This window comes from Gymnoscopelus microlampas (genome assembly GCF_963454915.1).
Source record: "Gymnoscopelus microlampas genome assembly, chromosome: 11".
Taxonomy (NCBI): domain Eukaryota; kingdom Metazoa; phylum Chordata; class Actinopteri; order Myctophiformes; family Myctophidae; genus Gymnoscopelus; species Gymnoscopelus microlampas.
Genome location: NC_139948.1, coordinates 26,572,645 through 26,597,644, shown reverse-complemented (window position 1 = coordinate 26,597,644; position 25,000 = coordinate 26,572,645). Strand labels below are relative to the sequence as shown.

The 25,000-nt window shown below is 40.9% G+C and overlaps 3 protein-coding genes across 9 annotated transcripts in view; 2 read left to right on the top strand and 1 right to left on the bottom strand.

The window, feature by feature from the left end:
* mmd2a (monocyte to macrophage differentiation-associated 2a) overlaps nt 1-4,595 on the top strand; it is a 13,668-nt gene extending 9,073 nt beyond the window's left edge. The window contains exons 4-7 of the mRNA XM_084071790.1: nt 743-817; nt 1,910-2,011; nt 2,338-2,407; nt 2,860-4,595. Coding sequence (XP_083927916.1) covers nt 743-817; nt 1,910-2,011; nt 2,338-2,407; nt 2,860-3,060 — 448 coding nt within the window. The 3' untranslated portion in view covers nt 3,061-4,595. The remainder of the gene's footprint in view (nt 1-742; nt 818-1,909; nt 2,012-2,337; nt 2,408-2,859) is intronic.
* Nucleotides 4,596-5,503: 908 nt separating this feature from the next.
* On the bottom strand, nt 5,504-21,645 carry ap5z1 (adaptor related protein complex 5 subunit zeta 1). 5 transcript variants are annotated; one of them, XM_084073092.1, is made up of 19 exons: nt 21,501-21,645; nt 20,563-20,700; nt 18,973-19,159; nt 18,224-18,374; nt 17,926-18,038; nt 17,625-17,796; nt 17,451-17,492; nt 16,940-16,993; nt 15,150-15,290; nt 14,027-14,064; nt 12,005-12,167; nt 11,283-11,461; nt 10,907-11,049; nt 10,365-10,483; nt 10,023-10,150; nt 9,509-9,606; nt 7,977-8,109; nt 6,900-7,114; nt 5,504-6,403 (listed from the first exon to the last, which is right to left on the bottom strand). In XM_084073092.1, the coding sequence occupies exons 1-19, from the start codon at nt 21,539-21,541 to the stop codon at nt 6,151-6,153; spliced, it is 2,508 nt and encodes an 835-aa protein (XP_083929218.1). In that variant the 5' UTR covers nt 21,542-21,645; the 3' UTR covers nt 5,504-6,150. The 5 variants fall into 5 exon arrangements, with proteins under 5 accessions (XP_083929218.1, XP_083929219.1, XP_083929220.1 ...); XM_084073093.1 differs by having other exon boundaries at nt 16,940-16,990; XM_084073094.1 differs by lacking the exon at nt 17,451-17,492.
* Nucleotides 21,646-22,341: 696 nt separating this feature from the next.
* The window catches only part of card11 (caspase recruitment domain family, member 11), a 33,682-nt gene continuing 31,023 nt past the window's right edge, over nt 22,342-25,000 (top strand). For all 3 annotated transcript variants that reach the window (XM_084072710.1, XM_084072711.1, XM_084072709.1), the window contains exon 1: nt 22,342-22,587. The gene's annotated coding sequence lies outside the window, so the exon portion shown is untranslated. The remainder of the gene's footprint in view (nt 22,588-25,000) is intronic.

Genomic DNA, 25,000 nt, shown 5'->3' with positions numbered 1-25,000 from the left:
TCGCCCTACTAAGCACCTCCATTATGACACGCAGAGACATATGTTCATTACAACAAAGCCAAAGGGGCAGGACAGACAGCTGCAGCCTGATAATGAAGCAAAACATATCACACACACACACACACACACACACACACACACACACACACACACACACACACACACACACACACACACACACACACACACACACACACACACACACACACACACACACACCTCTGAGACTAACAGATAACTCAGCCATGCAAACACAAAGACAGACTGGACTGTTTTCCGTTCAGACACCTGGGATTCATTATTGTATACAGTATGTCTCTATTATAATTTCTAATGGGAATTTAGCAGTTTCCTCTTCTATATTGAATCTTGACTTGACTTAAAAGTAAATTTACCCCCAAAATGTTTCTTTCAACCCCATCATTGTTTACCTATTTTGTTTTTGCACAACAAACATTGCGGTATGTGTTTAAAGACATATTCACAGTTAGGATCTAATTGACCTTGATGCATGCGTCTCTGTGTGTGTGTGTGTGCATAATACAAAATTATTTGAAAATTATACATAGTTACCTTTTAATAAAAGTGACCATTATTTAAATGCAAAAATAGATTAAAAAATAAAACACAAATGCAAAGTTGAAAAGTGCTCCCATTGAAATAAGCAGAGGCTACATGTCATTTTTAAAATGTATTCTTATTCTCTGTCTGTTTGACATAATCTCCTTCTGTCTGTGTTTAGGAGAGTGGAGCAACGTTTTCACATGTGTGACAGAATGGCCATCTACTTCTTCATTGCTTCCTCCTACTCGCCCTGGTACATTTAAGTATAAGACATCTATGTATCTATCTATCCATCTATCTAGATCAGGGGTCTTCAACATCTTTCAGGTCAAGGACCCCTTAGCTGAGAGAGAGATAAAGCAGGGACCCCCCACTACATATTGTATAAAATTGTGTTGCAGATTAAACTCTTTCATGCATTTCATAGATAGCTTCATACAGTAGACTTGTTTGACAGCACAAGCATCAGTGTATGTTGGGTTCATGTTAATGTGTATTTTATGATATTTAACCACTTAAACTGTCAATACTTAGTTAATCTCTCAAGAACAGATTCAGAGCTACGCTACTGAATCTGTCGAGAGCCCCGTTCAGAACGTGTTAGCGCGTTAGCTTACAAGTGGGCGTGCCTTCAGATCAGGAAGCAGGCCGTGCTTTACCCAATCAAATGTAGTGGGCGGGATTTACTGTCTGTGCGCTCCCTTCCCACTGAAAACATGCCGAAACTCATTTAACAATAGCGTCCTTGAAGCAGACAAAACCACGGAAAGATATTCACATTTAACCTGCTCTTTCATCATAGAAACAAGTGGGCTTATAACCAAAATGATCCATGTTCTCTGGGAGAAGTGGTGTTAGTGTTCCGTGTAGAAATATTGTTAGTGGGAATGAAAACATAAGCGCACCACCGGAAGTGGAGCGCTGAGGGCAGACCAAAACCCCGGTTTCCTTGCGCACGGGTGCTCCATTCAGCTCGGCCCAGAGCCAAGTGAAAGAGTAAAAAACAGCAGAGGGCGCTGTTTTTCCTTTTTATTTGGTGATGGGTTCCCAGATTTATACTTAGTAAACGTGACCTTTGGCTCTGTACTTAGTCTGCTCTTTTATCCCTCTACACCAAACATGTTTGGCTAAAGTTCTCCTCAGAATAGGGATGCTAGGGTTTAAGTGGTTAACGTAAAAAAATAATCCTATCACACAATGATTTGGTGGCCCCCCTGTAGTAACTCTCAGGACCCCCTGTTGATCTAGATGGATAGATAGATGGACGGACAGATGGACAGCCGAACAGAGATAGATAGATCTAGATGTGTGTGATGAATTAGTGTGTATGTGTGTGTGTGTTCAGGCTGATGCTGAGGGAGCTTGGGCCCTGGGCCTGTCACATGCGTTGGCTGATCTGGGTCATGGCGTGTATTGGATCTACATATGTTTTCTTTTTCCATGAAAGGTAACTCTCTCGTGTCCTTTGTTTGTTTGTTTTTTGTTTTTTATAGATATATTTACTTTTAGAAGATAAGACAGGAATGTGATCAACATTACGTCCCTGCTGAAATATAAAGAACATGTGCAGTTCTATGGTCAGAACTCAACAGGTTGAGCAACACAGAATCATATAGGGTTTAGAGGCCAACTGTTTTTATCTGTCGGACTCACTGGGTTGATGTGGAATAAGTGCTTAAAAGTGTTTACAGCAAACAGCTTAGAAAGCAGGAACACCTGTTTGTGTAGAATGATGACATCCTGTGACATCATGCCATCACTTCCTGCTTGCAGGTATAAGCTGGCAGAGTTGCTAGGATATGTGGCCATGGGAGCTGTTCCTGCGCTGGTCATCCTGTCCATGGTAAGAAGAGACAATCACGGCTCTCGGGTGGTGCAGGGGTAAAGTCTAGGGGTTTTAATCCACCGCTGTGTATCTGGCTGGGTGGGGGTGGGGGGGAGTCGGACGGAAGCGCTATGTCCTCCTGGTGGGGGCTCCTCACTGGCAGGTGAGCCAGTAGGGTACAATAGCATTGGCAGAAATGTATGTGTAGGTAGGGTTAATAATTGGCATAACAACTAAATTGGGAGAAAATCTTTTTCATAGATTACCCTCTGTCCATTCCTTAGGGCTTCCTGGCTGTTGATTTTGTTACTGATGTTACTGTCCTTAACAACCTCAGTGACACACAGCTACTCTCACCAAACCTTTTTCTTCTAACGTGTTAAAAATACAGGCACTCATTCTATAAGTTCAAGGGGCAACTACATCATATCCTTTGAGCTGGAAAGTTTAAGTGTGTGTTTGTGTTGCAGGTGGACCGCGCTGGTGTGTGTGAGCTGGCGCTAGGGGGTGTGTTCTATGTGGTGGGCGTAGTCTTCTTCAAGAGCGATGGTCTCGTCCCATTTGCCCATGCAATCTGGCATCTTTTCGTTGCCATCGGAGCCGGCATTCATTACTACGCCATCTGGAGGTACCTGTACTCACCTGGGCCACTGCTGCAGACCTCCAGATGACAGGCTGCCCACACACACAACCACCTACTGACCAATTACAATGTACTCGGCTATATCTACCTGAACCTCAACGAGACTGGTCTCCTTGTGTTCACCTCATCTGTACACCCATGTCCACAGGTGGGGAAAATATCAAGATTATCCTACTATCACTGTTGAGGATGTCCCTGTTCTTATGGACCAAATTCATCCTAATCGAAACTACTTGTGGACCAAATCCTCAGACTGACTGAAATGAATGAATTAACCACATTAACAGTCTAATCTGAAATGAATAGCTGGACTAACATTGCACAGTAAAATCCTCAGTTTCAATCCAAAGAGTTTACTGTGTAAACGTAACCACTTAAGCCCTCTATACTTTGTTGCAAAACAAATTGCGAGAATAGCCAATCGACAAACTAAGCTTGTATATGATCTAGTGTTTTCACTATTTTTTGTTTATTACAAATTTTCAAAATTTTGAAAATCGTTTTTATTTAAAATTTTAACTCTTAAAAAACAAATTACACCTTTGTTAAAAAAAAAAAGAAAAGGAAAAAAAAAGACATGCCCAAAATAGGGACACCAGGTTTAAAGTGGTTAACTCACCAACATAAGCCACTTTCAAACTGTCAGATTGCAAGGACTGGCTGGACCAAACCTGTATTGACTGATGGCATTTGTAGTAAGCCTGTTGGGATCTACACAATAAATGTAGAACAGGAACAACAAACTACAGTTTGTCATAGCCATGCCCTACGTTGTAATAGGCATCAGACAGGCTAGGCAGAGATAAGAGGCGAATGTCTCTAGTAGATAAGGTTAACTACTAGCACTAACAAACATAATTATGCAAATCAGTGGGGACTGACTGGTCATACATATGTGCCAAATCTGCCAATATGAATGGATATGCCTTAGTCTTTGTTTGAAGCTGCTGGAGTACCAGACGGGTTTTACCCTCCTGTCTGGGTTTTTACCCTCATGAAGAGGCAACATGTGCCACGAAGTTATACTTTTATGACAAGCCGAGTTGAGCTGGTAGATTAAAGCCTTTCCTCCAAGCAGGATATTTTTTAGGGAATACTCTTACATCTTCTTTGCAAAAACCCTCTGAAGCAGGCCTGATACATTTTTACGTCTACATCTCACAAATACTTCACTTACTTTACTATACAGTACTTCGCCAGATCTTAATATTATAACAACATCTGGGGAACAGACTCATATGACTTAATGTTGTGTCATCCACACTGTAACACATCTGAAACAGGGTGACCCTCTCTACATCACTACAAAAGGCACTACAAAAGGCATGAACTTCTGACTGACCAACTGTCAGAGCAGGGCCTGTTTGTGATTGGGTGGAGTGATTTATATGGACAGTTGTTCAACAAATCAGTTATTATGACTTAATAGAGTATGAAGGCTGAAATGAATCTTTCCAAAGATTACCATGGAGCAGACATTACTAGTAACAATGCAATAATATTAAACACATTAGACTGGTTCCTGCATGCGGATTGACATAAGCCTTACACGTAATTCTTTGTCTATGGAGCTGTATTTAATATCGGTCTATGGAGATATCTATTTAATAGTACACTGCTCAAAATAATTAAGGGAACGCTTTGATCCCTTAATTCTTTTGAGCAGTTTTTGTTAGCAGTATGTACACAGTTCATGAAAACTCAAAATAATTAAGGGATCAAAGTGTTCCCTACATTTCTTTGAGCAGTATAGTTTATGGAGATGTGTATTTCATGTTTTAGTTGAGGGCTTTGATAATTGTCTCTGAAAGCAGGATATACCCTCTTCAATTAGAGCACTTTGAACAGTAGTAATATAGAGTATATAACATCAAAACATCTTTAACTTTGCATAATGTGTGTGTACTAAACAAATCCAACAGGGAGAACATCGATACATCATACATTTTTCTTCAGTCTTTTTCCCTACGTTTTTAACCCTGCAAGGCCCAGATTATTTTCAAGTTGTGATGATTCCTGGCTCTGTGGGGGGTATTTATATGCAAATATCCTGGCCAAAGGCATTGTAAGACTAAACAATAGGACCCAATGAGGATTTAGAGGTGAAAAAAATAAAAAATAACAGAAAAGAAAAATGATTTAAACTCATTTCTTTATAAAATATACATGTGATCGTGCGATCACACTGGGCCTTGCAGGGTTAAAGAGGTTTGCAAATGTGATCATTCTGTAAATTCTTAGTGCTTAGTACTGTAGGTCCTACTGTTATGTGTTATCCAATCTTTTTAAACTGTTTATATTGTCACTCATGCAGGAAGTGTGTGATTTATATCATAGATTCTATTTTGTATAATTATATTTCAGAAAAATCACTAAATTAAAGAAAGAGAGCTATTATACAAACCTGTGAGTGATTCCTTCCCTGTGTACTGTATATACATGAATGCAAACGCATGATTAATAACAGCAAATTCCTTCAAATACCATGTTTATTTAGAAAACCCTAGTGCAAAATATCAAGAATGATTCATTCATGTTTGGGTGTTTTTGATACTTATATTTATGCCTTATATTTATGGACATTGGAGGAGGGTATACATACAGCACTGCTTCTCAATGTCGGGTCTGTGGACCACCAGGGGTCCAAATGGATCCTTAAGGGTCTGAAAGGGTCCTTTTGGTTCCGTCGTCCATTTGTACCCGCTCAGAGTTAAATAAACACTGAGGATTTTACAATGTAGATTGGGGTCCCAGAGATGAAAAAAAAAACAAATGTTATTAAATGGGGGTCTATGACCTAACGCATATCAAACTGGGGGTCCATATGTCCATAACCCATTAATATAGGGATATCTTTGTCATTTTAGATTTTTGCGTTGGCTATTCAAAAATAGCACACAAGCTCGCAGCGTGGCACGAAGTGACCCGCTGTGAGCTTGTGTATCTGCTATTTTTGAACATTTTAGAAAAATCTTGAAAGTGAGAGAACTACTGATTTAGAAGGCATTTGTAGAATCGGCCTCAGGTCTGAAATGGGTTCGAATTCAAAATGTTGAGAATGAGACGTATGTTTTCATGTGGATAGATAAGTGGAGGATGTGGCCAAGGTGCGTGTGTCTCAGCGTGGGTGTGCGAGGCTGGTCAGTGCCCGCAGTCTCAGTGGCATGGCCACGTTGGAGTCTCTGTGCCACTGAGGGGTGGTGACGCAGGGAGGCGGAGTCAGAACACTCTGAGCCACACTGGGAACCTTCAGCAGCGACCAAAGCTCCTCCCCCCGGGTCACTATGGCAGCTAGGTCCTCCTCGTTGGAGCACCAGGCAACGGAACCGCCTCTGGTCCCAGTCCGTAGCTTGGACAGGAAAAGAGACACCCTGGAAGACACACACGCACGCACAGGGGCAAAAAAGCGTTACATTAAAATACTACATTCACATGCCTAAACTTAACCAACCCACTCACACTTACTGTGATTATCATGAAGCCATGCCAGACATGCAAGTCTGCAGGGCTGAATCTATCGATTATTTTCTTAGCGATTATTATATCGATCACTTTTTCGATCAATCGAGACTTTTTTATATATCCTTTTAATATTTTTTATATCAACAAATGTATTAACCACTCAAGCTGTATTTTATACTCCATCGCACAATGTCATGCTAAAATTGTGAAAATAGCTGATCTACAAGCTCACAATAGCTATTTTTACTATCATTAATGTTTTTTAAACATTTGTATCTATGATGACATGCCCAAAATAGGGATAAATTATTGATCCATTATTTCATTAAATTATGGATTATTTTTATAATAATTTAAATTGATTAATTTGATTAACTGTTGCACCCCTACATAAGTGTTAATCACCTGGGTATGAGGTCATGTGATCGCGATGCCAGCTTGGCGAGGGCACTCATCAGAGAGGTGATGACCCTCGGGGCGAGGCGAGCCTCTCCGGAGGGCAGAGCAGATGAAGTGATCTCAAATAGCACCGCCTCCAATGCCTCGAAGCAGGACGTGATGAGCTCAACGGAACAGCGACAGTCACAGGACACAGACAGGTACTCCCCCAGCACCCATACCTGGAAACCACACATGACTGGTGTCATTTCAGCTTAATGGGTGACAGCGTGGCTTGGTTCTTCTAAATGCTAACAGTTTTCTGAAAACGTGAAGTTGCTGTATCACCAGAAGCAAAGATTTGAGTTATAATCTAAAATCACGTTTAAAGATATATTCAACGATTTGCAAAAATGTTTTTTCAAAAATAGTAGATCTACAAGCTCACCGTGCTATGAGCTTGTATATCTGCTATTTATGAATAGCCAAAGTATAAAATGAAACAGATGCATTGTCAGTTATAATGAGTCAAAGGACCATACCGCCGGTCTGGCATGCTTAGCCAAAACAGTAAAATTCTCTGTTATAACTCAGCAGAGTGTACAAAAGGAACCGTAATTTGTACATCTTCTGAGTTCAATTAACACGATGGGTTCTACTGTGCATTACCTTTGACTCATTGTTATACTTGACATTACTGGCAACCATTTAACAAAGCATACCGAGATTAGTTAGATTTTGGCATAAGACACTGGAATCAGTTCATTTCAGTACGATATGAACATCAACAAATACCTTTGGCCAACACTGATTCAATTATTTAGGTAAGTTTGGTAATGCTTTAATAACATAAAAAGAACTCTTAAAATAATGTCATAAACAGGAAAATGGTCTATGTACAATAATATTATACCTACTACATTATATATCATGAAGTGATGTTCAATGAGATATGAAAGCTTGACTGAGATACGAAATGGAAATGCAAAACATACATTTAAACCTCAGCACTATCTTTCTCTCTCTCTCACTTCCTCACACACATACAAAACATAGACAGACCCTTATACGTACAGTATGTACACACATACAAATCTTTCTTACAACGTGTGTGTAAATGTCTTCTTTACTGTAGACATTGGCTGTGGTTCCAGCGAACTCCAGCAACTCGTGGGATTGGTCCACCACTAGAGATGGGTGGAGCTTACACAACCTCACCAAGTGGTTGCTGAACACTCTATGGAGAAGGAGGGATGAAGGAGAGAAGGATGAATAGAGGGAAGAGAATAAGAACTAGAAAGATGCGTTCAGTGGAACCTAGACTATATCCAGCGATAAAATCAAAAACTAATCTCAGAGCCTCCCACAGCCCACACTAGCGCTCTGCTTCCTAAACAAATAGAACAATTATGTGAAATTATGATGTTTTGGCATTAAAAAAAATGTTCCTCCCGTTTTACACAGCCAACCAGTTGACAAAATCACACTTTGCTTTTATGAAATATACGAGACCAATAGGGTTTTATGGAAGATGCTTCTGAACTTGCATTTCATTGTGAGTTTGATCTATTCAAATACTATTTCATTTTTAAATATCTATTATTAATGTAAGGAATGACTTTACCAGCCACATTGTTAAAAGTTACAAGCCAAGAGAAAGACATGCAGGCCTCTACAGCAGTGTTTCTCAAATGGGGGTAGGTGTACCCCTAGGGGTATATAGAGGTAGGCTACTACAGGGGATACTTGAGAGAAACTGTAAAAAAAAATGGAACAATGCATTTTACTGTTATGTTTAATGATAAAACATTGGATTCCCTGAAGAAGACCTTGCTTGGTCGAAACGTTGGTAAATAAATCCTGCATCGTGGCTACGAGTGCGCAGCCTTTTCTTTACTCTCATACTTATTTACCAAGGTCAGCAGCACCTCACCAATACTGGTGTGCGCCCTCCTCCCTTTTGTTTAATGATAAAACATTAACACATGTGTGTGTACGTGCTGCTCTGTAAATCTTTGAACCAAAATGACGTCAAAAAAATGTACTAGCACACCCGTTACTGAATAGAAAGAAATACTTACTTGCCGATATGCTGTTTTATTTTGAACATATTGACATAACTGGACTTTTGATATCAGTATATACTATTTTATAATCAAAATGTTGCTGTCGGGTAAAGGGGGTACTTGGATTCAGAAATCAGGGAAAGGGGGTACTCAAGCCAAAAAAGTCTGAGAAACACAGCATTCAAATGACTGAAATCAGTCTTGGCGCTTGAGACCTAATTTATGCACCAAGCTGGGTCGGAAATACATATTTGTCTATGAATTCTGTCAGCTATGTCGTATCTATGACTATGACATATGACTTCATGTTTGGGCAAGGTAGTCTGATCCAAGTGCCATAGACTTCCATTACAGTCAAAGTCAAAGTTAAATATTTCTAAACATATTCACAATATGTGAAAAGGGTACAAGATCAGCCCCAGACAGACAAAAAGACAAGATACATACACACACACAGGGGTTAGGGTGAAAAAAAACATGGATCTCTCCCGTGCCTTCGGCTTGGCGGAGATAACAAAAGCAGTGTATGTGTGTGTGTGTGTGTGTGTGTGTGTACAGTAGTGTGGTTACCTGTGTATTTCCTTGAAGTATTTAGGAATATTAAGGAGAAGACTGCTTCTCTCCAGGAGAACCAAGATCAACTGAGCTAACAGCTTCTCATCAGCTACCTGGAGTGTACACACAAACACACACACACACACACACACACACACACACACACACACACACACACACACACACACACACACAAAATCCCACCAATTATTCCTAACATTCACAATGATCTGTCATCCTATCGTCGATGACAGGTGGAAACCTTGCATGTCCAAAACGGTTACTTTTCAGGAAATGGAACAAAAAATTGTCAGAAATAGTGAAAATAGCAGATCTACAAGCTCGCAACGTGTTGCAGTGCGATACGTTGTGAGCTTATAGATCGGCTATTTTCACTATCTTTGCTTGACACTCTTGTGTAACGAAGTAGGGCATTAAGTGACGAAAAAACATAAAACGTTGAAATATGAAGATACAAGATTTCAGCTTGACAACCAAATAGGTTTTTAAGATTGTGATTTGTCATTACCGTGACAAGTGTGTTGAAGTAAATGTGCAGCAGCACAGGGACGGTCTGAGCGCATTGGATGACTCTGGGCCAATCAGCAGCCTCTGCCAGCAGCTCATGGAGCGTGCTCAGTCGGTCAATGGTGTCGCCTTTAATGATGATGAGCGAAAAGGACACTGATTCAATTACCAATACGAAATAGCAAAGCAACAGTGTTCTACACACAGTAGAACTGTAGTTACACTGTGGAATGAACACCAGCCAAATGCTGCCAAATTACAGTTGGACCCAAGAGTGCAGTCTGGGCTGCCAGACAAACTGGCAGGTGTCCAGTCATTGGTTGGAAAGACCTTTTCACACTACCTGAGCCAGCCTCCCCTCGAAGCAGGAAATGGAACAGTCCTCGGTAGGAGGGGCTACGGAACGCCTCCAATGACAAGAGGCCACGCCCGCCCGGATCAGAGATAGGGAAATATGTTGACCTGTAATACATGCATACATGCCCGAGTTTACATGTGTGGTACATATACAGTATGTGACTCAATAATGTACTGTAGATCTTTTTGTTTGTCCACTTCTGGTGTCATGGGTAGTGGTACCTTGAGATTAGACTAGAATCTATGTGTATGCAAAATAACACATACTTGATTGAAGTTATTTATTTTAACATACAGTACATGGTTTAACAAACCTTGCAGGCCAGTAGATGTAACCACTTAAACCCTATACATCAAATAGCCCACTTTTGTCATTTATGACATGCCCAGAATAGGGACGCTAGAATTCCTATGGTTAATATTGTTTTATTATTATACGTATTGCCAAAGCCATACTGTATCTACATAGCTAGGCAGTTTACTACTGCATACTGCATTGTGTGTGTGTGTGTGTGTGTGTGTGTGTACCTGAGCTGCAGCATCAGTGCAGCAGTGAGACAGGGCAGGTCCAATAGAGAGTGGAGCAGCTCCACTGCAGTACCAGAAGTCACCAGTGAGGGCAGCAGATCTACAAAGTCATCCACCACCGCTGGACTGTCCCATGCTAGAAACTGATGCGGAGATCACACAGAGAGACACAGAGAGACAGTGAGAGAGAGAGAACACCGTCTTTGTGTGTATATATGCATGTTAACTGAGGAGGGGAGCATCTATGAGTGTGAGTGTGAGTGTGTGTGTGTGTGTGTGTGTGTGTGTGTGTGTGTGTGTGTGTGTGTGTGTGTGTGTGTGTGTGTGTGTGTGTGTGTGTGTGTGTGTGTGTGTGTGTGTGTTGTCCAATCATCACCTTGAGCAGGTTGGGGAAGGACTGGGTGTACTCGGGCACGCGCAGCTGCAGATTACTGAGGTTCTGTCTGAGGAAACACAACAGCTCGTGGGCCAGGAGGGGTTCGTTGAACAGCTCCGCAGTCAAACGACCAAACACCAGCTTCCACACACACTCGCAGTCCACTGCCGCCATCTCACCTGAACACACAACAGGGTACACATGCAGGTACAGTCAGTTGAGAAGTCCCCCCCGGGGCGCTCAGGTGGTGCAGGGGTAAAGTTCCTGTGCACCAACATGCATGTAGAGTAGACTATTGAATTTAATTGAATAATTGCAGGAAAAAAAGGAAAATCCCCATTTTAGTCATTTTATATTTTGCTCTTATTTCTATTTTGTTCAAGAGTATGTTCACACACTAAACAAAGAGAGATGGATTAAAATGAAGATGCTGTTATCAGGTCAGTGCCTGTGTCATTACAGTATGTATACTGACTCACCAGGCTGCCTTAAAGTTTATTTTTAATTAAATTCTTAAGTTAAGCTACTAAACTCCTGGGAGAAGAATGAGTAGGAAATCCTACAGTAGCCTAGTAATGTCAAATACATAATGACACTGAAGAGAACTTATGTTACAGTGACCCCTGGACACGCCTCCATTTACAGTCTTCACAAGTGAGCCTGTTGTGGTAGTAGAAAGGTCAGAAACAATACTGCGTGCGCACACGCACACACACACACACCATGGTTGAGGTAGAACTGTGCGATTGGTAGAAGAACCCTGGCGAAGGACAGGTCAGCGTTGAGTCGTCCGTACAGTGCCTTCACACAGGGGAATGCTCGGTACACCAGCGATGCGTCCTCTACACACACACAGTCCAGAATACACACGGCTTCCACCAGACACTGATACACAGAAAGAGACACCGTAGATCAGGCTTTCTCAAAGTGGGTGCCGTGGCACCCTAGGGTGCCGAAACGCAGGTCCAGGGGTGCCGCAGATCATATTTGACTTTGTAAAACGGACTTGAGTTGCACTGTACTTGGTGCGTTATTTTTCAGTCTACACCAAATCTCTTCGCCAAAAATAGCAGATCTACAAGCTCACAACGCGTCACGTTGTGACGCGTTGTGAGCTTGTAGATCAGCTATTTTTGGCGAATGTTTCCCCTCAGAATGGGGATGCTGGGGTTAAGCGTCAAGTAGAAAGTTATTTTCAATCTATCCTATAATGGAAATGGACATTCTCTCAAGTTTTCCTTGTGACTTAGGCCACTGTATCTTAGGGGGAAAGATTTACATATTCACGTACCGTAATATGACATACATGTACGATGCTGTAAAGTAACAATGTAATTCAGGGGTGCCGTGGATGAAATCCTTGTTTACATGGGTGCTCTTAGCCAAACATGTTTGAGAACCACTGCCGTAGATTAGGGATGCAAATTATCGATCAATTCATTAATTGATAATTGATAACCTTATCGACCGATTAACCGGTTAACTGATAAGCCGCTTTTTTTTTTTATCTGAGAATCTTAATTTCAGATTTAAAAAAAAGTGCTTAGAAGCCGAGATACAGCCTTTTTCAGTAAGTTAAACAAGAAGTGAATGGAGCAGAAAATCTTCAAATCATCATATCTTGGGTTCTGAACATTTAAAAAAAATAAAAAAATATATATATATATATATATATATAATTTTTTTTTTTTTTTTTTTTCAATTAATTGTTAATTGTTTGATTTAATCGGATAATTTCTTAACGGTAGTTAATCGAAAATCGATTAATTGTTAACATCCCTACCGTAGATGCTTTGACAATTCACACGTGTCTATGCTTAGCCCCAGGCTAACATAAGCCCCAAGCTAACCTTACCGTGGGGCTAATGTAAGGCCATGCACATTTTTTTCTGGCCCAGAGCTTAGTACAAACCCTGGCTGAGCTGGTCAACAATGACATATCTACAGCTCAGCCGAGCACGGAGCCACATTCACAGTAGCAGCCATTCAGCCACCATGTTTTCAGTAACTTCTGGGGCTAACCCTGAAAGTTGAGTCCTGAGCAGGGCCAGCAATGGCCAGCAAACCCAGGAGCTAAACACGGTGCTAGTGTTATAGTGTGAACATTCCTTTTAGCCATAGGCCAAAATCTCACTTAGCCCGGTGCCATATATACGTACAGTGTGAAAGCACCCAATACATATCAGTAAAGTAGCAGTAAATGTGTATGCATTTATATTTGAATGTTTGAATTCAATAATGTGATTTATAGTGTCATTACAAAAAATGATATTTGCACTCAAGTACTTTCATGCCTGATGCTTTAACTTGTTTTGCAAAGAACATTTCAATTTAAAATAGAATATATATTGGCAACGATTAAACACACAGTTTCACCAAATAAAAGCGCCAAATGGATTGAAAAGGGCGAAGCTTGTTTCCATTGTGGTCCATTATAAAACAACAACAACACCCAACAGACTATACAAACACCCAAACAAAAAGACAATAAATACAAATATAGATGGTAAAGAACAATACACAAATACACATACTGTAGGACAAGCGACTCAACAAAGGCACACCAAAGAGTCTCCTGTGCAGGTGAGAGCAAGGGGGAGTCCAGCCAGGGGATACGTTTATCTAAGTCCAATTAGTTCATAATATAATAATACGTTAATTATTCATTCATTGCTATTCCAAAAACACTTAAATTCATGCACTGTCAGTACTGATATGGGATATTACATGTATATTTCGCTCACCGCTTTCTGCAGCTCTGTATCGGTTCTCTTGATTGCCTCTGAGAAAAAGAGAATAGGTGCCACACATTAAAAGTCTGATTTATACTTTATCGTACGATGGAGTCCTACACAAAAAATAGCAGATCTACAAGCTTGTACGTCAGATTTATGATTAATTTAGATGAGCTCTAATTAAAATGATCAAATCCTGTTTATCAACATGATAAAAGACTGTTTCTGAGATGCACAAACAAAGCCACAGTTTGATCTGAATATAATAGCCTTCTACTGCAGTTGCATAATTAAATGCATGGGCAAAGGCCAGACCTGGATGAACTGCAACACACATACCCCCCTTAACACGTACACAAACATTATTGCCCCATGGAGCTACCCTGCCTCTCACTCACAATGCTGCTCACTCAGCTCTCGCCATTTGACTCATCTCGTTTGCTCCACTTAAAAGCAGTGTGTGGGTTTTGGCAGTGGGTTAACTTGCTAAAGAGCCTCCTGGAGCCTCCAAGAGTTTTGATTGTGAAATATGTGGCGACATTCTGTACATTAGTCAAATCTTGTGCTTCCTCTTTCAATCTCTATTGTGCAATTTTGCTTGACTTTTGTTGATAACAGACAGAAAACAGCACGGGTGCTGTTCGGAAATATGTTGCATTTGAAGAGAAGGAGATGCAAAGGTTACCAGCAAGCTTATACAGGTCTGCGTGCAATGCTACAGAGCAGCACCACTACGGCTGCTGCTAACATAACAAATTTAGCACATTTGTTGCACTACTTTGCAGTATAGTACGAGCAGGATAATGATGATATACTTTTTTTTAAAGACATGGCAGGTACGTTTTGAATGTCATTTTCAATATTTATATCTGGATGTGTCTGTGCAGGTGAATTGCCCTTTGGGAAGCTATAAAGAATATTATCATCATACCGCAAAAAATAAAATACCGTTTTCAGTCATCGTAGACTAAATAAAATAAAATATAGATACAAAATAACTATAGTGGGTAACTATAGTTGTATAACTTTTCTATAAAATTACGTTTTTCTTTTTACACAAAGATCTCTGAAATGTGTGGTTAATCGATTTGCATCTCGCATTTCTAGATGTAACTAGAATTGTATTGCTCACTGCGGTCACTCTGTTCAATGATGCGCTGGCAGTATTGGAAGGCCTTTTCTCGAAGACGCTCCTTAGGAGGAAGCAGACGACTGGAAGAGGATGTCGCAGAAACCATGGAAACCACTGAGCCATCAATCTCTGACCGGTCATCTGCAATAGCAGTTAATAGACTAGAGTTCATTATCAAAAGCATGTCACAAAATAAAACTAAAACAAACAAACAAAAAAAAACTTTCCATAGGGGATCAGTTTGTACCTAGAAAAGAGTAATCAGATAATTTTAATTTAATTTTTGTATGGTCCCATTATCAAAGGTGCATTACATATATTCAGTATTACGTATTAGGAAGGTTATATTACACCTACTGTGGTTTACACCCCCTTAGATCAAAAAGCACAAAACATTAGATAGATTCAGAAGCCAATAAGATTTAGACTGCTTTCTGCTCAATCCTGTCCAATGAGGCCAGAATCAGAATCAACTTCAGTAACATCACTGGTTTACAGTGAAATTCGTTTTTGCGTAAGCTCCATCATTCTTGTTATTTTCCAGAAAGGGAGAAGAAGAAAAAGGAGGGAGGGGGGGGGCAGGGTGAAAGTGTAGAAGATCAAAAATCAAACATTAAATAAGCATGGCAAACTGAATTGGTAAATGGTTAACCAATCCCAGTTTAATTTAAACTCCACAAATGACTAGTCTGACCGATGCCAGAGTTTTGGGTCCACTGGCCACCGATTACCTACTGTATGTTTTGATAGATGTTTTGTATTGTATTGTATTGAAATCAACTTATAAAACGTAGATTTGAATAAAGTTTCTATTTGAGAACATTAAACAAATGGAACCCCCACCCCCCCAAAAAAAATCTTTTGATAGATAAAATGTTTTAACTAAGTATATTATATATATATCAAGATCTTCTAAAAATAGCCGATCTACAAGCTCAAAACATGGCGCATTGTGACATGCTGTACTTTTGAAAATGTTTATTTAAAAGATTAAAATTGGGACATATCAGCTGCATGACGTAATCAAAAAAGTAACATAATGGCCAATATTTCGGCCAAACAGATATTCATAGCAGTCGGGCTTTACAAATGACCACATTCACAGTGTTAAGAATGCATACGGGTGATCAGATGATCTAATCAGAGGTATTGTGGCTTATTAGTCACTCACCACAGTGGTTCAGGTTTATGTATTCAGCTTAAGATTCGAGGGAAGACAAGACAGTGACATTGCAGTAAAAGTTTAAGAGCTGCGGGTTATGATTAAGCATTATTATGAGTCACAGTAGGGCTGGGCAATATACTGAATTCTCCAATATGAGAGATCAATTTGAATGAATGATATGATCGAAGGAGGGACTCCCTCATACGGTCTTCTACACACTTAACGTTCTGCTCTTTAATGAATGATACAAAAATGTTATATTATTGAGACCTCGAAAAACATATTTTCATTGTATTTTTCAACAGAGAAAAACTAAATAACTCACAAAGTAATCTCCACTCTATCTCTCTGTTACTTTCCTGTCAACTTGTGTTATACACAAATTAAACTTCACTAAATAAAAAGGAATGTACTGTACTGTATTGTATTTAAAATTAAAATGTGTATACTTAATATCGACGTCTGGCCCATAAATAGTGATACCGCTTTAAAGTAATATCGCCCAGCTCTAAGTCATGGTTTGCTGAGTTGGCCACTGCCACCAAGTACCAACCAAGCGAATCAGAAGCGATCAGAAGTTAGATTTCATGCAGTTTGTCAGGCTTCACTAGCTGAAATGTCTTACCATTGGAGAGGGAGTGGGACAGGGACAGACTGAGTTGTAGTTTGTTGGCTGCTGCTGATGAAAGCACAGATGTGATATGCCTGATTTACAGCCTGCATCATTTGCAAGTTCTTTGCGACATATTTTCCTCATTGGACCATGACATTATTATTATTCATTTTTTATTTATCAATTTTCCACCGACCAATGACCTTGAGTGTAAATAATACTTCCATAAAGGCTGAATAGAGAGGTTTATTGACATTGGCTGATAAATGCAAATGTGTGAGTGTTCACTTTCTGACCAAACTGCAAAAGTAAAAGAGAAACACTATCAGTACAGGACAAAAACTCCAGAACAGCTTTATCTGAGTTAACACTGGAGCATACGGACATCAGGCAGACAGGCAATAAGCCTCAGTTGAGCCAGCCAGACAGATGTTTCAACGGCTGGTGCGTCTTCATCAAGGTCAGGACTCTGCTGATGCATAGTTTTTATACTCTATTCAAGATCGCCCTACCGTCCGAGTACCTGATTGGCGTATTACAGCACCCTGTGTTGGCTGTTGGAGATCTTTTAAAAAACAAAACAATCAGTAGAAGGGTGGGGCATAGTGGGATGATTAAGACTCCTATGATGTTATAATGATCATTTACAGTTTTACATTAAGTGGACACCCGGTCACGGTCAGAGACGAGGTCACACCTGTATCGACTGTGATGTTTCCACCGGAAGAGTGGCACGTGAGCAGCCAATGGCGAAGCATGGAGAAGGAATGGACGTTCATCCATTGGTCCTCTGTGAAACCCTGGCCCACACACAGCACTGTAAAGAAATCACCCGACACCGTCCCGTCCAGCTCTGCAATAGGCCCTGGCTAGAAGGTAACACACACACACACACACACACACACACACACAAGTGCACAATTCTAAGTGGAAACATCTACATCTAAATGTCTTTATGTATGTCTACAGCACACATCACACAGACATCAGCTCCTTACCTGACGTAATCTGGGCCCTGTAAAGAATCCTCCTACTGATACTCCTCCCCCCTGCTGCGTGCTGGCATAACGCAGCCAATCAACCATCTTCTTGCTGAGGAGGGTCACATGATCTACAGCAAGCCAGAAATTGATTGACAGTTGATGTGAAGAAAAAGAAAAGAAAACTCTGATTGTTACATAAAATGTATTATCGGCCCACTGCTATCACTGACCAGGGATTCACATTTCAAAGCCCTTTTCTGACCTCAACCATTGGCCAGGAACTGTTTCAAGCATCGCTCTGAAGGTACCTTACCTTCAGTAAGGCACTCTGGGCAGTGTGAGAGGATGCTGTTGAGGATGGGCAGAGTGTGTGTGAGGGAGTGAGGCAGTCCTTCGGATGATTTGCCCTCCAGGCTGCGCAACAGCTGAGCGCAAAAAGACGACACATCAGTCCTGGAGGTTGTCTGGAGGAGGGAGGAGCAGAGAGAAAGACGGAGAGGAGAGACAGAAAGAGAGAGTGTGCGAGTAGTCTCTCAAGCCAGACTATCTCTTCCACAATCTTTGAATGCTACATAGACAGTCTGTAATTCCATCTGGTAAAGGTTAAGGAGATGAAGCTGTCATCTGCTCTTCATAATTATGACAGTGTTCAGAAGACATTTTAAAATATATTTTAGAATTTCCATTTCTGCTAAGCAGCTAGCTAGGCTAGGAGTAATTCTTTTTCCAGTAGGAGTTACTGTATGTACGCGACTGCACAGACAAAAATGAAATGGGGAAAATATGCAACATCTTTATTTTCTACTCTTTTTTTTTCAGGTTCTGAAGTACAGATGGGTAGGCGGAAGCATTTGAAAATCGAAAGAGACAGACAACATGTCTGTCTTGAAAGACTAGGGTGTGAGAGACAATAAATCAGCCTACATTTTATATATATATATATATATATATATATATATATATATATATATATATATATATATAAAAAATATATTTAACTGTTTTAACACAAACCAAAAAATGGATATATGAGGCCCGATATAAGTATTAACTCCTGTGAACCTGTGAGAGTAGTAGTGCAGCAGCATGGCTGTTCGGTGGACTGCTGGGTTCCTGCACGATGTAGTTCCCTTCCTGACCAGTAGGGGCCAGTGTCTCCCTGAGCACAGCAGAGCTCAGAACCTGAAGTTGCTCCACCGAGGTGGACAGAAGTAGAGCCAGCAGTCTCTTCTGAAGCTCTGGAGGTAACCTGGGGTCAACAAGGCACAATACTGTAAAGCAGCGGTTCTCAACCTGTGGGTCGGGGGTCCCCACGTGATGTTTTGGGGATCCCCAGATGACAGTGAAGTTACAATTTCAGGACTTTTAAGACCTTTTTAAAATGAATGAAAGGAATACTATAAAAAACGGTCAAACATTGGCCAAATGATCAAATAATGTAAGAGGCAAAATAAATGAAAATAGCCCATCTACAGGCTCAGAAATGCTGTGAGCTTGTAGATCTGCTATTTTCACAATATTTATCTGTGGAAGGGAGTCAAACTAAATGTAATGCCTCAACTCTTACAATTCCAAGTGCTTATCAGGGTGGGGGGTCCCCAGTTAAAATATGATTATTTTGGGGGGTCGGAACCACAGCTGTAAAGCCTGATTCATACTTAGTTGTGTGCCAGTGTTGTGCTCCGTAAATGGCAGATCTGCAAGCTCACAATGTGTCATGGTAGTGACGTGTTGTTTATTGATTGATTGAATACTATTAACAGTTTGCAAAGACAAGCACAGTTCAATACAAGGTCTGTTTGGAGGATTTTAAACCCAAGAAAGCACCTATGGCTTGTTTCCATTGGGGTCCTTTGAATTCATCTAAAAATATTTTGTGAGCCTGCAGATCAGCTATTTACAGCAGACAACACCAGCATGCAACTGAGGCTTATATCAGGCTTAAGGCAGCAGTTCCCAACCTTTTCTGGATCGGGACCCACTTGAAAATATTGAAAGCATTCCCGGCCCACCCAAGCATTCCCGGCCCACCCCATCTGACCACTTAACAGTGGTCAGATGGGCCGTGTGCATTTTCAGAGCATGTTTATTTTAATGGTCAATCAATCGATTGTGTTCCGGCTTGGATTAATGCAGCCAACACGGTATACTTGTGGGCCCCGGCCCACAGGTTGGAAACCACTGTTGTACAGGCAAAGGACAGAAAGGTTATAATGTAGGTTAAATGGTTAATGGAGGGTGGCAGTGGCAGAGGCAGTCTGTGCATCAGCAGGCTTGTTTTCTATTAATATTTTGCTGCTTGTGCGCACCAGTACCCACAATATACACAACAGCACAAAACTTTCCTGGCTGATGACAAGGTAAATATGTCTCACGCATTATAATCCCACCCCTCTCTATGACACACAGCTTCTTGCTGTCAAGAGTCATGAGGATTGTCTTTCAGTAACATTTCTTAGGCATTTTCATTTACAAAGAATAGACATTCAATTAGCCTATTAGCTTAGATTATGGTATTGACAGTGTTGTTGGTATAATCGTGTTGGCTGTTTGTGAACTTCAAGTACAGCAATTGTAAATTCTGATCAGTGGAAAAAGCCTGTTACAAGAAGACAACCAGAGCGAGAGTGTGTTGAGATGAATGGTCCTTACGTTCTGGTGTACTTGGTGGCAGAAAGGATGAGATGCAGCCTCTGTAGGGAGTTGATGGTCTCATGACTGAAGTCCTTTCCCTGTAGAAATTTAACTATCCTACTGTAGAACTTCTGGAGCTCAGCATCCTGAATCTCCCTGGAAAAAGGGGCACAATACGTTGTTGACAGTAGCACTTATTGAATTAGCATAATTTTGAATACTTTTATTGTGTATACATACTAACTGATTAAGGTAAAGTCACAAGTTAGTCAAATGTATGAAAACATATTATACAGTGGCCTGCAGACCATATAATATTGGAATGTTCACAAAAATGCAATAAGATAAGAAAAGTGTTGTGTTTCAAACGTGAAAAGCCTTTCAGAGATAAATACAGAAAGTTACAACACGCGATTCGACGCGATTTGCCCTAAAGATACACCTTCAGGAGGCTGCAATTCAAAAATGGCCCCTGTCCAAGTCCTAACCTACCCCATGTCCTAACCTAACCTAGCCCCTACCCCCCCTCTCTCTTTCTTCTTTTGTACATATTTTTCACTCTTCATACCAGTAACCTGTAAACTGATTGTATGACATTCTGTATAGTAGTGTGTATCTGTCTGTCTCTTATATGTCATCATGATTTGTGTGCATGGGGATCTCATCTTAAACAAGCTAAGTGCTTATAATGAGCTATCCAGTTTAGTAGACCTTGTATTGTGAATTTGTACTTCCATGTACTGTTATGTACTGTCATGTACTGTTCTCATGTCTTACTAAATAAAGTACATCAATCAAACGCGAACAACATATCGTAAAGGTTTTGCAGTTTGATTACAATGATTATGACTGATCATTCATTGTAATTGACTTAACTGAGTGGACTTCATAATCATCATATTAGCTTGATAAATTAGCTAGCCACGTTTCAATCTCTCCTTTTTAGGTTTTCCTACCTTGCTTGTTTAATAAGACTTTCAGAACCAGGCGAATACATTTTGGAGAAGGATCAGAAGGATGAGACATCACACTACTGTCCAAACATAAACTTCACTCAGATCATCATAAACAAAACAACTCGGTGCGCTAAAGAAGACGTCCGGGTTGAAATCACATGACCATTGTAGTTCCGCTAGCAAGCTAGACCACAGCTGCGGCAGCAGCGTGGGCTCTGCGCCAGACGACAGAAGCTTCAACCTGATTGGCCAACTGGGCTCTTGGCTGTCAGGCAGTAGTAGTTAAGTTCTCTGTTAATAACATGAGCACTTTCACTTATATGCCTCATATGCTCTGCTATTGTCTGTAGTAAACGCACGCAGCAAATTTGAACATATTCCAGGGAAGTTTCGTTACTGTTTGTTTTGAAACTATATTGAAACATGAGACCCCAGCTCAGCCAGTAGCAGCGATCTACCGACGTCCCTCTCTACTATCTATCGTGACGTCATCACACCAGGGGTCCCCTTTGGTCGTTGGAAGGTGTCAGAGTTATGTGTCAATGTCAATGTCATTAAGATATGCAAATTAAAGGACCTCAAACGGGACAATAAACTGGACCCAGGGAGAATATGCTCTCTCCCCAATCAATTTGTCCCAATCAGTGCAAAATCAGTCAGAGAAACACTCAGAGACACACAGATATGTTGTGGCGCAGGCAGTGGCACACCACCGTGAACCTGTTATTTCCATCTTTTCTTGTCTACAACCGCCCGCCCCCGCTCGCTCTCTCTCTCTCTCTCTCCCCCCCTCTCTCGCTCTCGCTCTCTCTCTCTCCCTCTCTCTCTTTGCACAGTGCAATGGTAACAGGTGACGGCCGGATTAAGTTTATAGGCATGAGGTGTCAAGCTTCTTTGAAAGGTATTTCTCTGTTGAGATCGAGTTTAGCATCTTAATGTTTATCTAATCAATTGATTTTATTTTAATAAAGAAGCCCTTTGTGTTTGATTGACACGCGCGGCGTACGGTACAATTAGGCTACCTTAACATCGGCGAGCAAGAAGCGACGTGTCTCCTCAAGTCTTCAAACTAATCACCGCAGTTCAGGTAAGTAAAATGATCAAATCTGTATTTACAAGCATGGGCGTAAATCTATTTAATCTCGAACTGGTATGTAGCGTACAGTAGTCTAGTAGGTCCTACTAGACTCGTCCAAAAGTCAACCTGCGTCAAGCTGAATGGAAAAAGTGACAGATCATTGTTGCATTGCAGCCTAAAATTCTCACATCACTGCACCGGAGACAAAGTGATCTTCAACCAGAAAAGGTCAACTGGTTGACAATTCTGAGTTGCAATAGCTTGTTTCAAGATGTTTATTGTCACAAGTATGTATACATGCACTGTGAGGTGCGGGGTGCTCCATAATACACAGAAATAGAAAACAGTACACAAATAACAATACTAAACTTATTTAAAAGGTTAAAAACAGTTTACATATAGGCATAGGCTAATAAGACTGAATTGTACTTATAGTACAGCAGATGTTGCTGTGGTAGATGCATTTATTTTTACCACCTTTTACCTGAGCGATACTTGAAATTCCTTTGGCTGGGTACAAGAAGAAGTTGTTCACAAGGTAAATTAAAACCCTAACCCCTGTCATCAGGTCGTTATCTGACATTATCCAAAAGTTTTGGATTCCAATGACAGATGCAGAGGACAGAGGACAAAGGGATCCACTGAAGAGATGAGAAAAAGTAAGAGAGAGAGAGAGGATCAAAGAAAGAGTGAGAGATACTGACAGAGGGAGAGTTAGCATAAAAATACATAAAAAGTTTAAGACAGAGCTACAGTAGAAAGAGAGTAAGACACTCAGATAGAGAAATCAGAGAAATCGCTGCCAGTGCTGTAATAGCATCATAACAATGTAATGAACTGTAATGGAATTTATAATAATTATAGAAAAGGACTCTAAGCTCTAGGCCCAGTGGCTAAGTGTTTCACAAAACATATGGATCGACTCACTATCTTCTTAAATATCACATATGCCCTGGAACAGCAATTTAAGCTGTTAGAATGTTTCATTGAGGGAGAATCAAAGGAACCCATTTTTGAAGTTGTATTTGTAAATTGTATAGATTGTGCAGCTTCATTTAGGTCTCTCTTTGTCTGTTCCTCTCTTTTTCTCTCTGTCTCTCTCCCTCTCACCTTCTCACCCCTCACCCGTCCACCTCCCCTCCCTCTATCTCCCTGTGCAGAGCCCACATATCAAATTCCCATAGGCTTCAGCTGTTCTGTCGGACAATGAAGCCTTTATGATGGCCTGTACACCTGAACCAATCATACCTGCCCATCAGTTAGTTAGCCGGCCAATCCTGGGCCCAGACCCCATTTATAATCCCCGCTATAGAGTCAGTGAAAAACTTCTTGCTGCATTTGAAAGGGTTAGACTGGTCTGGAGTGTTAATGGTAACCTTTTCTTAGGGCTTGAATCTTGAATAAGTGAAGTGATACAGTTAGGAAGTGAAAATTCAAAACAACCTGTTGTAATGGGTACTGTCAAGACTGTACTATATTTATTGTCTCCAGACTGTACTATATTTATTGTCTCCGCCAGGCCTGTCCGTCCGTCTCCGCCAGGCGTTTTGCACCCTGTCCGTCTGTCCGTCTGTCTGTCAACTGTCAACAGCTAATCTCCGGCACCGTTGGCCTGATCGCAGCGAAACTTTGCACACACTCTCCCTGGAACCTCTGGTCCAGAGGTTCGGAATTTCAAATTATTCACATGGGCCTGTTATAGCGCCACCAGGAGGCCGATTTTACCTGACCTGGCGGAGACCTGTGCTCCGAGGAGCACTTTTTCTAGTTTATTTATGAAACAGTAAAAAGCCACACAGAGACAACACACACTGGGAAACAGCAAATTTCTCAAGAAAACCTAAAGCATTATCTTAAACCAAGTGTTTAAACTGTGTTACAGTAATATCAGTGCCTGGAGTGCTGATTTAGCTTCAAACAACATGGGTTATGGGTTACGTCTTAAATAGAGCAAGTGACAAAACATGCATTCATTTAAATGTGTGTGTGTACACTGCACATATATTTCTGTTAGTGTATGTGCGCGCGCGCGCGCGCGTGTGTGTGTGTGTGTGTGTGTGTGTGTGTGTGTGTGTGTGTGTGTGTGCATGTGTGCGCGCGTGTGCGTGCACGCGTGTGTGTGTGTGTGTGTGTGTGTGTGTGTGTTACATGTGTGTGAGAAAGTTAATGCTGAAGTTTGTGGTTGGCTGTTCTAAAATCAGAACACCTCATGTGTAGAAAAGACACACATCCACGTACGCATGCATGCACAAATTAATGAATGAATGCACGCACGCACGTGCATGTGCATGTGCATGTGCACACACAGACATGCTGTAGACATGCAGCCAGATCAGAGATCTGATGAAATTCATGGAGGAAAAGATCTGCAGACCACAACACATTGAGAAGACTGCACTGCATAGTGATAGAACTCATGAGT